The following is a 16873-nucleotide window of genomic DNA, read 5'->3' on the forward strand; positions in this document are numbered from 1 at the left end:
TAATTGAGAAAATTTGAAACATTTTCTGCACAACGTGTGGCTTTTCGTCTGATACTTTAAGAAGATAAGGTATGAATGGGATCACATCTGCATGAGTCTCCCACAGTATAGGAAAATTAATTAATTAAAATACCATGACAAACACACCCTAAATTTATTGACATGTAATACCTAAAACGGTAATATTTCTAGCTACAAGAGAGGCTAATAGCCTAATACAATGGAGTATAAATCCTAATAATTAAATGATAATGATAATCTCCTTGAATATCAAACTTAAAATTATCTTAGTTATCAAACGAGAGCGAGCGCCACTGCATCATACCCTTATTTGATCTGAAATGCTAATATTTGTATAATATATAAGGGAATACAACACACCCTGCACAGCCCCACAAAGAGTTCTGGGAGCGATCATCGTCATCATCAACCACAGGGAGGTTAGGTTGTATTACAGCTCTCTTCCCGCCATGGGAGAACACGAAGCATACCCTGACAACACAACTCTCAAGAAGATCCTCTTAGTCGTCAACATCATCATCCTCTCCATAGGGACAACCGGTGGGCCCCTCATCATGCGCCTCTACTTCATCCATGGTGGCAAACGAGTTTGGCTCTCGAGCTGGCTCGAGACAGCCGGCTGGCCCATCAATATTGCTCCCCTCACCATCTCCTACATCTATCGCCGTCGCCAATGGGCCGCCGCCACTGCAAAGGGGGCGAGCAGCGGCCTTGCTCCAGGGCCTGTCCTGATGAAGCCCTTCCTATTCGTCGCCTCTGCCGTTGTTGGGATTCTCACAGGGCTTGACGACTACCTCTATGCCTATGGTGCTGCCAGACTCCCTGTCTCGACTTCGTCCCTCATCATCGCCAGCCAGCTCGCATTCACTGCCGGCTTCGCATTCCTCCTCGTGAAGCAGAGGTTCCTCTACGGATTCAAAACCCTGCAATTTAGATCATTATGACAACATATATCATTCTTTTAACTCGTACATCTAGGGAGCAATATATTTATACATGCAGGTTTACGTCGTACTCGATAAACTCGGTGTTCCTGCTGACACTGGCGGCGGTGGTGCTGGGGCTTCACGCAGGAAGTGACAGGCCGGAGGGGGAGTCGGACAGGGTTTACACAATAGGGTTCATGATGACTGTGGCGGCGGCGGCTCTTTATGGCTTCGTACTGCCGCTGGTGGAGCTAAGCTACAAGAAGGGTAAGCAGGCCATAACCTATTCGCTGGTGTTGGAGTATCAGCTTGTCATGTGCTTCTTCGCAACGGCTTTCTGCACAGTGGGTATGCTTATCAACAAAGACTTTCAGGTACATTTTATTATAAGCGCCGACGAAGTGTGTTTTATTACCATTCCAATTAATTCCCATTCGGTTCAACTAGACTCAATTTGCTCAGTCTTCACTATATATGCATCATGTGACATATTTAAACATAACCCAAATGGATACATAACCGGTGTACCGTATGGTATGTCATGACATTCAAGAAAAAAATTTATTTATTTTTTCCTTACACGGCATTATATTACAGATTTATAATCAACTATGCTAATATGTTGAACAACTGTTGGCTTATTGTAAATGTCATGGCATATGTTACATAAAACTCAATCATAATTTTTTTTAAATGAAAAACCTTATTAATATTCAAACCACTTTTTATAAAATAAATAAATAAAAATTTAAAGAAAAAACCATGAAACTCAACTTTTCTAGTTCGGTTAGTCGAATAACCAAATTCTTTTTTCCGTCGTATTGAGCCATAATATATTATAGGTCACTTAATTTGCGTATTGACTCATCAAAACCAATTTGATAAATGCTAATTTCATTAAGAAATCAAACATATAACCAACAACGACATGACCAAAAACGATAAAATTCATAATTAAGGAAGTTGCAAGATCCACTCCAACAATAACGTATAATTAATAATGAACTCAGTCATCAAAAATGGGTGTAGCATAGTAGAGACCTTCACTTGGCAACCAAGAGGTTCCACATTCAATACTTAATAGGATTATACGTACCCTTTATTTTATTTTTATTTTTTTTGGTTAATTAAGTATCCATTTATTAGTTATTAAGATTTATATTTCATTATATTATATCCATTGATATTCTTTATAAAAAAAATTATAGTAGTAAACTCAGTAAACATCAGGCCTCCTAAACAACCAAACACTAGATCCACTCTAACGACAACATAGTTAATAATAAACTCAGTAAACATCATGCCTCCCAAAAAAAAAAACACTAGAGCGCTAAATAACATAAAAGAAAGGATTAATAAAAAAAAGAGTATAAAATTTTCACATTTTAACAATTCTAGCACTGATTTTTTCTTTAACCTAAAAATACAGAAATTTTCAATTTGATAACAATTCTAAGACAACGTCAAAATTTTCATTAATTTGGACGGAATCGAGGCCATAAAGAGTGCCGATGATCCCAATCAGGGGGGTAATGATCGGGATCGTGGCTCCACCCACCAAGATCGGGAAAATCCCCAATTTGAGGGTTCTCCCGATTCCGGGGGAGGAGGGCCTCGATTCTAGCCACTACCCCTCGACGGGGGTCGCCAACGCCCTTTGTGGCCTCAATTCCGTCCAAATTAATAGAAAATTTGAAGTCGTGCTATAATTGTTATCAAGTTGAAAGTGTGTGTATTTTTAAGTTAAGAAAAAAAATTCGTACTAAAATTTTGAAAAGTTTATACTTCTTTTTTTGTTAATAATCCCAAAAGAAATATGGTCCGGTTCGGATTTTTCCGTTTTCAATTTTGAGGATAAGATTGCCAAAGATTCTACGCTAAGGGTGGTGCCGTAACCCACCAGTGCACAACTCTGTGCTACGACGTTACAGTTTACCTCTATTCCAATAAAAACCGAAAGCAAACCAGATCCAAAATTTCAGGAAAAACCAAACTGAAATCAAACCATATTTTCAGAATTTTGATTTTTAGAATTGGTATCGATTTGATTTTTCTTTTTTTTATCCTCCGATTGTCCATGCTCGTATTATCCAAAGTTTTTCACGCACCAAAGAAGATTTTTATGTCGCGCGTGTTAAATTGAGATTAATATTCCTCGCCTACACATAGAAGTTTCCATATATGATATATGTATATATATATATATATATATTACTTAGGTTCAGACAAATGGAAGAATTTTTGCTGGACAAAGGTTTAGCTAATATGTGTACGAGAAGGGACACTTCCAGAAGCAACGGAGACAAAGGTCCAGGCTGTACACTCATCAATCTCGTCTGCTGCTGTCAAAAACCTATGACTCATTCAACATATGACTAATAAATTAAATTTGTGTCCTTGTCTTCCTTCTATTCTCGGTTCGTCTATGATCACATTGTATCATCTTGACACAGTTTTGGCGATTTGTGGGTGAGACAGCTAATGCAATCGGTCGGTCACCCTTTCTTTTTAAAAGAAAACATTAAAAAAAAGGATAAAAAGAGATCGCAGAAACGACAAAGGAAGAGGAAGAGGAGGGGGGAAGTCGTGCTCACCGGTCCCACCACCTAGCCGCATGTTGTCGCCGGCGACATCAGAGGTGGAGCGAGGGTCCCACCCCGTCAATTGATTGGCAACTAAAAATTTGAGATGTCGACTAATTTGAGGGGGATGGGGTCATCACTGGCGATCACCATCAAGTTCGAGGTGACCTCGCACACGTGGGTTGTGGCGCCATCGAGCAGCACCGCCATTCCCCCCCGGCCGCCCCCTCCTTCCCTCTTGCCATTCATCTGATTCCTCCTCTTTTTTTATATATATATTTTTTAAAATAATTTAAGAAATGAACATTTTTAGATTTTTATACTTACAAATAGAAATTCATGTACTAAAATTCGAAAAATTTTAGTCCTTTTATTAATTAAAGTTAGTATTTACAAAATACTAAACGTTTGAATTAAATTACTAAATCTTTTTTGTAAATTGTAGTATTGAAGTACTGAAATTAGATTGATTTTACTATTTTTAGTTGTTATGTTTTGTATTTACATAAATAGCAAAACTAAAAGTACGAACTCAATCTAATTTCAGTATTACAATAGTACTTGAAGTATTGCAATTTTCAAGTATTTAGTATTTAAATCCAAACCTTTAGTATTTTGGGAGTACAGGTAAATACTAATATCAATAAGTAAAAGTACGAAAGTCGGTCTAATTTCAGTACTTCATTAGCAGTTAAGGAGCTAAAAATTCTAAATACTTATTTTTATGGTTTGAGCATTTAGTATTTTAAAAGTATAAATATATATTGTCTTTAACAACTAAAAATATTTAAAATTGATCTAATATTTGGAGAAGGCAATGCATGCTCTGATTGGTTGTCTCGGAAAGCTTTAGAATTGCCTATAGGGTCTCACTTTTAGCAATTCCCTCCTTAGGTATTGGACCACTGGTGTTTGGTGATTTTTTGAGCCCATCTTACAGCTTATGTAATCAGGGATGGACCGAGAGAGGCTGAGTGTGTCGGTCGCCCCCTAGAATTTTCACACATTAAAAAAGTTTACGTATAATCCTTCATATTTTAATGAAATTTCTTATATTCGCCCTCCCAAACTCGGGAAAACTATCCTATACTTTGATCCCTCAAGAATATCGCCCCTCCGAAGTCCAAACCTTGGGTCTGTCGCTAACTGTAGTATGTAAATTATCCTTTTGTAATGGGCATTTGCCCCCGTTTCCTACCCAAAAAAAAAAACTGTTTACCTTGGTTTGCTGCGTTTATAATCACCAAGACATGGAAATTTCCTGACAATAATAAAATAGCTATATATAGTGGTGGACACTCTTACCTGTACTCCTTTATTAGTTATTATTATTTTTATTTCATTGTACTAAACGCATATGCAGATGTGCCTCTGATGTAACTAAACAATGAAATTTCCTGACAATAAAAATGGGCGCAAGTTGTTAAACATGGCTTATTATGGGACCCATAAGATGCAAAGGTGGCTTATTAACATGGGAATCATATGATTTGATGTAGAACAGATAACAAACCTAGTTAGATATATATTTGATCCGGCCGCCAGTAAATCAATTGTTATTTCTTTATCCGTAATTCTTCATTCCCTTAAAAGATATATGACTAATCTCTCCGTAAAATTATTTTTGCAGGTGATTCCAAGAGAAGCAAAGGAATTTGGACTTGGAGAGTTCACGTACTACGTGATAATAGTTTGCAGTGCCATCGTATGGCAATGCTTCTTCCTAGGAGCCATTGGAGTCATATTCTGTGCCTCCTCCTTGTCATCTGGGATTATCATCGCGATTATGCTTCCCGTGACTGAAGTTCTCGGTGTCATCTTCTTCAAGGAGAAGTTCACTGCAGAGAAAGGAGTCTCGCTGGTCCTATCTCTCTGGGGATTCGTTTCTTACTTCTACGGAGAGATCAAGCACACCAAGAAGAGGAACCTCAACCAGAGCCAGAAGCAAAAACAAAATCAACCTCCTCCGGAGATGGAAATGAACAACCAATCTCTACCTTGAAGTGTTTGCAGTTCATATTTGAAAAGTGGAATTCAATCCGGCTCATCTCTCGGTCCCTGGTGATCTGGCAATAATAGATTTCGACATATATCTCCAGAAATATGAAAAGATTTTGTTTAATGTTTGTTTACTAATGTTTTGTAATTCAAAGATTTCGTTTAGTTCTGCTGCTTCAGCGTATATATGATTTTGAATTTGGTTATGAAGTAATGAATGTTGATATAGCATTTTAAAAAAATAAAATCTGAATTTACAATGTTATATAATATGCTCATTATTTTTCAAGAGATGCTTGCCCATCTATCTTGAAAGCATGGAACCTTAATTCCAGTAAATACTAGACGAGGGATAAAGATTGTCTCTTCCACTGTTTAAATGAATTAAAAATTTTAAAAAGTAAGCAGAAAGGTCAATTCCTTTTTATGTGCAATCATTACAAAAATCAATTAATCAATTAAGTAATACGTAAATACCGGAAAGAAATATAAGGAGGGTCAGAATACCTACTTTTTGAAAATCTCAGCTAGTGATTGATCTTTTTTTCATTGTTATAAGAACCGGACCGGACCGTCCGGCTCGACCAGTCGGGCCGAAAACTGGTCCATGTCCGGTCCGATTCGCCTGAAAACCGAAATTGCAGCTTTGAACCGTCGGATCCATTGAACCGGCCGATTTTAAGCAAAATACCAAAACCGGGGTTTTATGGGTTTCCTATTTAATGTAAAAATTGTTTGGTTGTGTAAAGATTTAAACTCATAACCTCTTGCTTCTCATACTAGCATACTACCAACTAAACTACCACCACTTTTTTGTTATTTTAACTCTACTTTTAAGTAGTTATTAAAATAAAATATTTATTTTGAAGTAAGAAATATTAAATATAGATACTTTCTTATACTATTGTTATATTTCTTTAAAATCATTATACTTTTATCTTAATTATCAGAATTTTTTTAATAATATGAATATTTATTTTATTTTAAATAAACGTGCAGTCCGACCCATCGAACCCCCGGTTGGACCCACAAACCCATGAATCCGTACCCCTTCCGGTTCATCATCCGATCCGGTTCTGATAACACTATTTTTTTGAGTTACTTGAACCATTTGATATTATTAATGAAATATATCATCAGTAATTATTATACTGAAAAAAGAAAATTTCTCGATTCACGAATAAAATATTAAATGTTTATTGAATAATATATAATTTTACCAATCATGAATATGTATTAAATTAATTTAAAAAATCTCACATTAAATTATAAAATTTCTCTGTAAATGTGAAATAAATTAAATTTTGTTAATATTTTAACGTACCCTCCAAACTCTCATAGCTGCATTTAATTAGTAGCAAGATAATTGATTCATAATTTTTCATAGATTTTCTTAATTTGGGTTCTTTTAACCATTCATTTCAAATAATTATGTTGCAAAGATATAATTCAATCCTACTTCTTCCCTTAGTCTCTATAAGTAACATAAGTGAAAACCGTGACTCAAGTGTGGAAACTATTCCTCAATTCCCTCTCCAAGACTTGGATATATCTTTATCCCTTTCTTCTTCTTATTTTTCCGATAATAAGAAAGGCTCAGGACTTATTACAGGAACATGAAATAAAACAAAATAACGAAACATATAAATTGCACTGGTGATGATCGAACTCAAGACCTTTTAGTTTGGAGTCGGCGCCTTGTGCCTGTATATTAAAACCCCTTCCTCATTTCTTTCTTTAGTTTTTTCCCAACTCCTTTATACTTAAAAGGAGAAAAAAAATCTATAAATATATACTTTTGAACCCTTTTTAATTTGAAATTTCACCACTTGTCAACCCTTCTTGTTCCTCTTCTCAATTAGCTTTCTAATACTCCGCCAATATTAAGGGTTTTGGTTATCTTTCATTACATCAAAGCATCTCCTCTTATAAAATCACTTATTGTAACGATTTTCATAAGTTCTTTATCCAAAATGCTCTTCAAATGAAATATTCGTGGATGAATATTTGTTTGATTACTTATTTAAAACAAACATGGAAGAATAATTATTTAATTACTTATTTAAAAAATATGTTTTGATAATATTGATTATAATGAGGTCATTAATTCATGAAAATATGGAATCTCGAAGAGAATTTTGAGATATTTGAATTATTTTTCGAATTTAGGGATATTTCAAAATTTTCTAATTATAATTGAGTCTTTACGATCTTAATATGGTATGTGAAATCATAAAATCCTTTAAAAAATATAGTTGGTTACTAAAGTAATAGTAGAAAACCGTCTGCATCCGCTTATTTTGAGGTCCTAATCCACCACTGTTTGCATGAATGGTCGCATCTATAAGATTGAATATAAATAGTACGAAGGGTGCATAGTGTTGTGGTACAACTTGCCCACTTGAAATCAAAAGATTCGATATTTATTTTTCGCTTACAAAGGAGGCTCAAGATCTAGAATAACGAAAGAAAAATATTAAATAACTAATAAAGGAGCACGGGTAGTTTCACTAGGTAACGAACGTATAACCTTTAAATCAACAGACAATAGCACACACTCTGATGAAGATCTTCCTAGTCATCAATTGCATTATCCTCTCCATCAAAACAACTAGCGCCCCCCTCATCATGTGCCTTCATTTCGCCTTTATTTCATCCACGATGGCGCAGCAGGCGTGTCTCTCCAGCTAACTCGAGACCGGCAGCTGGCCTCTTATCATTGCCTCCCTCACTGTCTCCTACATCTACAGTAGGCATCGGCAGCGGGCGCATCAACTGTCCTCAAGGCCTGTGCGGATGAAACCATTCCCCTTTGTGGCCTCCGTCGTGGTTAGGGTTCTCGCAAGGCTCGACGTGTAGTCACTACGCCTCTGGGGTAGCTCGACTCCCTGCCTCCACCGCATCCGTCGACATCGCCACCCAGCTCGCATTCATTGCAACTGCAAGCCTGGTATCCCCCCTCCATAAGCAGAGGCTCGCTGCTTACTAGACTATACTCACTCACCATTTTTTTTCTTTTTTCTTTTATTTTTGTGTATGAGTATGTTTGCGCAAACTTCACAGGATATGGTCGGAGGAATTAACACATTTTTTTTCTTCGATTACAATAGAAACTTATGGACTTAATAAAAATTAATATGTCTTTTTTTTTTGTAAGGAGAATTAACATGTCTTTTGAAATTTTCGTTTTACAGTTTCCCTAGGGACAAGACAACCTTGAAATTGCACCAAGAAAGAAGATAGACATTTTTGAAATTGATGATGAATCCTACTAAATATTATGTGGGATCATTGTATTTTGTGCTTTTTCTTGCGTTGAATGTATCTTGTATTTAGGTTGTATTCTGATCGAATTCCTAACAATTAATCGTCATGCTCGGACGAATTTCTTTTTCTTAAGAATAAGAGAAGTTCATACAACTAGTAAGAGCAATATAGTGAAAGTAATGGACCATAAAAGCCCCGCTTATAAGAACCAAATTCAAACCAGCTTCTTATTTCATCTTATCCCAAAAAGAAAATCGCTCTCTTTATCTCAAAAAAAGCGTGCGATTGCAATAAATCTCCATTCCAATTGAGATCTAATATTATATGATTTATATTATAAAATAAGAGCATCCGTAACGGGGTCTCTAATCCCAGTCTCTGATGTCCACGTGGAGGAAAAAGAGACCGAGACCGAGACGACATGTATTGGAGTGGCTCGGATTTGGGAGACCCATCTTCTATTTAGAGACATCTCCTTTATCCCGCCCGGGCAATTATGGGCTGCCACGGGGCCTGCACACAGGGGCGGAGCCGGTTAATTGACAGGAAGGCAATTGCCTCCCTGAACTTTGAATTTTTTTAAAAAAAATTTGTCCAAAAATTATGTAAAATTAATATTTTACCTCCCTGAAAATAATAATATTTATGTACTATTAATATCAAGTAACATTTTTGTGCCCTGATGAAAATTCTAACTCCGTCCCTGCCTGCACGTGCTGCTGTTGCACATGCAGCAGCTTTGAGACATGCGACTCTTTTGCCATGTGAAGCAAAACGCGACATGCAGCTGAACACAGTTACTTTTTATTTTTTTATAAAATGTGGGTACTACAATAAAGATCCAAGTAGAGATTAACTATTAAAGTATCCAATCTCTCTTTTTGGCCGATCTCTCTTCGAGTTACGTTGCGTGACATTATGTGGTCTCTCAATGGAGACCCATCTCTTGAGAAAGACTTGAATTGGGGATGGCCTAAATACGTGGGGGTATTGATGTTGCATGACCGACCAACACTTGGCTCGAGGTAGTCTTTTTTTGAAAAGTAAGCTGAGCTCTAGGCAGTCTGCTTCTCTGAGCATTTATTTAGTTTAATTTACGTTTTCTCCCTTTGCCTATTGTTAGCTGGGTTAATCAAACTATAGTAAAGTTAATATGATATCACAACGAATTTTGCTTATTATACATTTATATATATCCATATGAATTCTTTTACTTAATTTGTCTCTCTTATTTTTTCCTTAATTTTTAGAATTAGTTTATTTAAAAAATATGGTCTTGACGGAGAAAAGTTAACCACAGAACTGAAACCGACATTAGGGGTGATGGTTAAGGATAAACTTCAGCCCCGAAAAAGATTTGGAAGATTGAGTAATGATATTTCCTCCGAAAAATCTGCCGAAGAACCTGCCGGATACAGAGATAATGGCATTCTCTGTAAACAAGCAAAACTTCAGGGGCAAATCTATATATTCTCACATTCGGCACAATTCGGCGGTTGACTTTTCGGCAGAAAAGTATTTCTAGATTTGATATAGAGCAAAAACGAAGGAAAAATATCTGCTATTAATGGGACACTCATTGATACGAGCGACACTTTTCCCCCCCAACTTATTCATTTCATTTTCAGAATATTAATAAACATTGAGTAAATAAGCAATTTGATCTTTGACTTTAGCATGTTGTATTAATTGAGTACCTGACTAATTTTTTTTACATCAATTGACTCCTCGATTTTTTATTTTGCATCAATTTGGTCCTTATTGCATCATTTACGTCCCTCATTTTGTAAAATTACATCAAGTTGATCTTTGTTACATCAAATGGGTCCCTCACTTAGTCAAATTGTATCAATTTGGTCCTCATATTACATCAATTTGGTCCTTTAACACATCATTAAGATCCTCAATGGCATTCCGTTAACTAAAAGTGCTAACACCGTTAAATAAGGAGTTATTATTACATCAATTTGATCCAACATTAAATCAAACAAGTTTTTCTTTATTTTCCTTTTTCTCCTTTCCTCCACCCAAAAGAAGAAAAAGGTCGAACAATAGCATTAAAAATTCATTTAAAAAAATATAAACTAAAAAGTTTTTATTTATTTTCTTTATTAAATCAAACAAGTTTTTTTTTTATTTTCCTTTTTCTCGTCTTCCTCTTTTGGTTTGCCGAAGCTCCTTGACCTTCGCCTAGGGAGTCTCCCTAAGCCTTATAGCCCCCTCGCTGGTGAAATTAACCTTGAAGGCCACGTCATCTGTTGGATAAATTTTCAAATAAAAATGGACATAATTCGGACTTAAGCCCATATGCAACCCAAAAGCTTAAACCAATGGGTTACTGGGCCTTTGTCTTTTATAAACTTTTCTCATATTTTCCTTTCAACCGGCGTGGAATATTTTTGTCCTCTCACACTCCCCAGTTTTTCTCTAACATCCCGCCCTCACGTGGTATCGTGTCGTCTTACACGATCCACGTGACTTTAATCAATCGACGGGGCCACACGACTTAATCATATCCGCCGTCACTTCTATGTCCTGATATAGGATACAACGGGTGCCTGCTCGAGGCGCACGTTACACTTACGGTCGAGCCTACGGGTCACACGGACCCGCGTATACATGCGCACCTCACGGCACAAAGCCGCCCTTTACACCCAGAATTATAACCATGGGCTCTGATACCAGTTGGATAAATTTTCAAAATAAAAATGGGCCTAATTTGGACTTGAACCCATATACAACCCAAAAGCTTAAGCCAATGGGTTACTGAGCCTTTGTCTTTTATAAACTTTTATCATATTTTTCTTTCAACCGGTGTGGGACATTTTTGTCCTCTCACACTCTCCAATTTTTCTCCAACATCATCGCCTTGATCCTTGCTCTCCATTCCCGGAAACCAATTCATCAGACAAAGAATCGAGAAATAGAAAAACTTAGATCTATACCGCTGCTGCAGAAGAACTCGCCACTGGAGACTACGCAGCAAAACGAGTCCTCCAGAAACCCTTATTGGCAGTTATACACACGCCGACGAGAAATCCATTAGTTGTTCAAGCGACGTGGGCACGTAGGATTCACAATTATTGTGAATCTTCGCAGATCTAAATCCTTGGAAGGATGACTTAGGGATACGTAGGCAGATTAAATTAGGTCAAGGTTAATTCAAGATTGCGAATTATTCAGGCAACGATTTCCCCCAATTTTTCTCATCTTTCAACTTAGAGAGAGAGAAAGATCGAAGTGGTGACAGTGTAAGACTTGGGCTTCTTGGAGTTCAGAGCTTGGTGGCGGCAACTTCTTCGTTGTTGGCATCACTAGCAGATTGACAGAGTTTACAATGCGCTGCTGCACCTGGCGTCGCATGCTGTATCAGGGAGGCCTTTCCTACCTCCGAGGGTTATATATGTATCAAGGGGAAGCTCGGGTGGGCCTCTCTCACCGGCGACCTCACTTGGGGGTAGCTCGACGAGGAAGAGCCCCCAATCAGAGCTCCACTACTTTTTTTTTTAAAAAAAATTCTATTTAAAAAGAAAAAAGCATAAAAAAAAGAGAAAAATGAAAAAAAGAATATCTAAACGATGTAACATACTTATCAATTAACACCGTCATAACGGAAGGATCTAATTGATATACCTAAAAAATTCTCTTTATCTATTCTGCATTATAAAGGATTTATCTGATGTGACATGAGACCAAATTGATAAAGTCAAGGACCAAATTGATGAGATTTTGCAAAGTCAGGGAATTGATGTAAAAAATTAGTTAGGGATCCAAGTGATGCTACCTGTCAAAGTCAGTGACCAAATTGCCTATTTACTCTAATAACATTTATAGGGACCTTCATTGTATCCTGTACTTATGTTTACGGAATTGTTATTCTGATTGAACTCCTAACAATTAATCAACATCATTGTTAAGGGTATGAGCTTTTTAATTTATAAGAACTGTTATTCTGATTGAAAACTCTTGCATCTTAGACCATTGTTGAAGCCTTGTATTAAGTATGTTATAGGCTTGGGCTAGGAATTAGTGTTCTTTTGGTCTAACCCTTGGCTATTTGATTAGCCTCTTTCAAAGTTGTGTGTGAGGGGGATGCAATGCTTCCCACCATTGGCACAAGCGCCTCGGTTCTTGTGATCCTCAGGCTGAGGAGTTTTAAGAGGATGGCAGAAGCGGCTATAGTTGCAGTCTCAAGATGCAGTACTCTGGATTGCTGTAAAAAAGGGGCAATTTTCAATTGCATCTGCATGAGAGTTATTCAGACCAAGGGAGAATGATGTACAATTAATGGTGGAAGGCAATTTAATTGGTTTAGTTGGTTCATTCCTCGTGTGTCATTTATATGTTGGTTAGCTCTCAAGGATAAACATACTACCAAGAACAAATTGACCAAGTGGGGTGTGTTCAATGCTGCACCTGAATGTCAATTTTATGGATTTGATGTGAATCGTGAGTTCATTTATTTTTCACTTGTTCCATATATCACTGGTGTTGTGTGACAGCAGAGTGAGCGTGAACAAGAGAGTACATGATCGGCAATCAGAGCTGTCTTGGGTTTGCTCACATAGAGGAGGGAGACTCAATTCTATCATCCTCGGATCACTTTGGACTTGTTATATTTACCGGATATTGTGTGAAATAAATTCCAAAATTTTTCAAAGGAAGCAAAATTCAATGTCCTCGTTAATCCAGCACATTTAGCATATGGTGAAGCTCAGGATTCCCTCCATCCCGAGCTTGGATGCGAAGTTGAAGTTTTCATTTCATGCTACAGCTTTCTGAACTTTGAATTTTAACGTAAATAGTTATCAATAGTTTAATCTTGGATAAGTGTATGTGTATATACTTTCTTTTTTTTTAAGGGTAAAAAACATACTTTCTTTTTTATTAATGAAAAGCTCTAACACTTATCGAAAAAACACAATTAATCATCATTTGGAAAAATCTTATACAACTCAAGCTCGGTTTTAATGTATGCTAAATTACAAAAATGAAAGTCGTGATGCAAACCTGTCGTGACTGCAATGTGAGAACTACAAATGGAGAGTTAATTAAGTAATTATTTTTTATTACTAATAAAATAGCTTTTTTTAATAATTTACTGGAATTATAATTATATATATAGAATTTGCATTTGTATATAACATTATTGTCATGGTTGTCAGAATCGTGATTCGAATCGTAGAATTATATGATTTTACGATTTAAGGGGATACCGATTCCGATTCCATGCCATGAATTGGGAAGATAGGATCGATGTAGAATCAGGTGCAAAATCGCAAAATCGTATGGTGCGTTTGGTTTCAGAGTTAAAGTAACTTTGATTTTGATTATGAAAAATGACAAATGATTGTATAATATGTTGAGTTAAAGTTAAAGTTAAAATTTTTGTGATTTTAATTGCGAAACCAAATGGAGCAGTAAAATCTGGTCCAGCTCAAAGATGGGCTGGTTTCAGCCCAGATTCGGGTCGAAGCCCAGCCCAGAACAGCCCAGCCCAACCCTTTTTTTTTTCCCTTCTTCTTCACTTCAGTTCAATCGACGGTCGACTATTTCTTCCTTTCGTTCTTCGGTCGACTGTGTCTCCCCCTCTTTGCCCTAACCTCCGATTGCTCCGATTGTTTGCTTCTTCAAGCTTATACGAGTTTCCTAGAGCTTTCTCGAGCTTCCTCGAGCTTTTTCGAGCTTTGCCTGCCGCCTGGGAGTCGGCTTCTTCGAGCTTCCTCGAGTTCTTGGTTCTTTTTGGTGCAACGACGACAACTCCATGGAAACAGCTTCTCCCGATTGCCTTGGAATCCAATTCCCACCTCAAGCACTCTTCCTACCTTTAACTCGTAAATAATCTCTCTCCAGACTCCATTCCTTAAGCTCTATCGGATTCTTTCCATCTCTCTTTGTTCTCCTCCTTACAATTTCACCCACCTCTTTTTTACGGCTTGCTTCCTTCCTTCCTTCCAGGCGACCATCAGATCTAATGGCAGACCTTCCAACCGAACTGTAGTTTTCAGGTTACGGTCAGCCCACTTCTTGATTTCTGTTCTTATCCTGTATGAATGACTTGGGTTCTTCCGAATCTTCATGTGTTATTTGTTGTTGAGGCTCTGTGTTTCAGAGGATTCGAAGAGAACAGTGATAAGATGCAAATTCACACGGATCGCCGAAGCCGCAAGGTTCCCTAGATTTTCCCGATTCCGAGTTTAGCTCGAGACTCAGACCATTTAAGTCTCTTCTCATCTGGATTGGGGTCTGGGACAGAATTGACTTGATATGATTTTCATTTTTGTGGGGACAGGCCAGAGAGTATAATACATACATACATACGCGCGCGCGCGCACATATATATATATATATATATGTTATTTGTTTAATTACAAGTAGAATATTGCAATTCACGATTCGATTCTACGATTTACGATTTCACGAACCTCGATCGATTCTAGGTAAAATCGCGATTCTGACAACTTTAATTATTGTCCTTGCCTTACGAGTCAAAACTGTAGGGATCATTCAGACCACTCTCCCATCAAAATTCACCGGTGTTGGAATGGATGCATCATTCGAAGTTGTGTTGGGCGGGTCTAGGTATTCCTTTTTTTCACGATACCCAAATCTTACCATGTAAGGGGACATATTCTAAAATTTTGAAACTGGACACAATCCCTTTGAGTCATAGAACCGGAATCTACCCGGAACTTGTAATATGTCACATGTTCCGGGTACCTTGTTGAAACTTGTAAATTTTTTTATCTCGCTAAATAAAATCGAAAATGTCTCATCCATAATCAATAATCACGCAAAACAGAATATTGACATATATTTAGATTGTTTTTAAAATTAGTGATTATATTTTTTAAATATATGAATATAACTATATATATATATATAATGGTGGAAATTATTATCTGAGTCCGGATATCGATTCCAGTTCCGAGCACCCCATATGCACGAGCCGGAACCGAAACTGATTTTTACCCGTTCCTATTTTAATACCCGGTTCTTACCCTAACGGTTAGGTTTCGACCGATTCCGGATATATTCGGTATTCGTGCACACCCCTAGGGCATGTTTGGTTCGCAGGATTAGGTAAGGAAGGGATTAGCTATTTCGTACGTAATAAGTTGTCTAGCGTTTGGTTCACCGAAATGCGGAATAAGTATTCCGACCGGGCTGACCTATCCGAATTGCATAAGGAATGGTGAAGCCTCCCTTGAGGGTCCGTATTAGGAGTTCCCCAATCCGGAATTTCAAGCGAAAAGTCAAAAATGCCCTCGACTTCTTTGAATTATTACAATGGCATGCCATTGTCCTATTTTCCTACAGAAAACCCCAAATTGAATCGGGGAGGCTTCGCAGAAACCCTAACCAGAGCAATTGAGCTATTGGGTCTTCGATTCCTCCCAAACCCGGGGTCGATTCGTCCCTCGACTAGCGGAAAAGGACTCCGGGGAAGATCTCCGCCACTCCATTGCCGGAGAAAGCAGCAACTGGACATCTTTCCCTCTTCATTGGCCTTCGCGAACTCGACGCAAGCGGCGGAAAACATCTTTCCTTCAGGTCTTCTCATTAACCCATAAGCGCTAGGGTTTCCACCTCCGAGCTCCCTTCTCCCTCTCTCGCTCCCCTCCGTGTCGCCATGTTGCTTCGCAGGTCGCCGTGTTGGTCTGCTCTGCTCTGTGGTCGTCGGAAGCTCAGAGGTATGTCGACGACTGTCTTTGCGTTGGGTACATAATTGGTCTAACGAGTTGGACCATATTGACATTGTTTGGGTTATCGGTGTTATCCATATCTTTTGCGTTGATTTTATAGAATTGTCCATAAAACAAGAATATCTGTTGTTCATAAACTTGAGTGATAGATTCATGGAGATTGATCAGATTTTAGCCACCGTGTGTTAACTTTGTTTGTTGATTCTTTCACAAGTGATCCTATGCCTTGCGTTGGGTTTCTTCCGAGTAGTTGGTTATAATTTTGGGGGTTTGCAAAGAAGATTCAGCGCACCTGCGATAAGGAGGCTTAAAGAAATACAGTGTTACAGAGGTGTAAGGGACATTCCGGGGCTCCCGTGCAGAGGCCAGAGGA

At 37.7% G+C, this 16873-nt stretch overlaps 1 protein-coding gene and 1 long non-coding RNA gene across 3 annotated transcripts; both read left to right on the plus strand.

Annotated features, from left to right (window-relative positions):
- Window positions 1-259: 259 nt before the first annotated feature.
- On the plus strand, window positions 260-5733 carry LOC116203197 (purine permease 3-like). 2 transcript variants are annotated; one of them, XM_031534862.1, is made up of 3 exons: window positions 260-922; window positions 1000-1321; window positions 5160-5733. In XM_031534862.1, exons 1-3 carry the CDS (start codon window positions 471-473, stop codon window positions 5529-5531), a joined length of 1146 nt encoding a protein of 381 aa, XP_031390722.1. In that variant the 5' UTR covers window positions 260-470; the 3' UTR covers window positions 5532-5733. The 2 variants fall into 2 exon arrangements, with proteins under 2 accessions (XP_031390722.1, XP_031390723.1); XM_031534863.1 differs by having other exon boundaries at window positions 275-922; window positions 1024-1321.
- An 8611-nt stretch (window positions 5734-14344) lies between these two features.
- Window positions 14345-15186, plus strand: LOC116203117. Its single transcript, XR_004156210.1, has 2 exons — window positions 14345-14628; window positions 14753-15186. It is a non-coding gene; the product is annotated as an uncharacterized LOC116203117 (long non-coding RNA).
- The last annotated feature ends 1687 nt before the right edge of the window (window positions 15187-16873 follow it).

Source organism: Punica granatum, chromosome 4 (genome assembly GCF_007655135.1).
Source record: "Punica granatum isolate Tunisia-2019 chromosome 4, ASM765513v2, whole genome shotgun sequence".
NCBI classification, from domain to species: domain Eukaryota; kingdom Viridiplantae; phylum Streptophyta; class Magnoliopsida; order Myrtales; family Lythraceae; genus Punica; species Punica granatum.

Excerpts from the sequence above, each read along its gene's own strand:
- LOC116203197 (XM_031534862.1), top strand. The coding sequence starts at position 471 with ATGGGAGAACACGAAGCATACCCTGACAACACAACTCTCAAGAAGATC. Across the intron at positions 923-999 it reads TTCCTCCTCGTGAAGCAGAG|GGAGCAATATATTTATACAT; the intron begins GTTCCTCTACGG and ends TCGTACATCTAG. Across the intron at positions 1,322-5,159 it reads TTATCAACAAAGACTTTCAG|GTGATTCCAAGAGAAGCAAA; the intron begins GTACATTTTATT and ends TTATTTTTGCAG.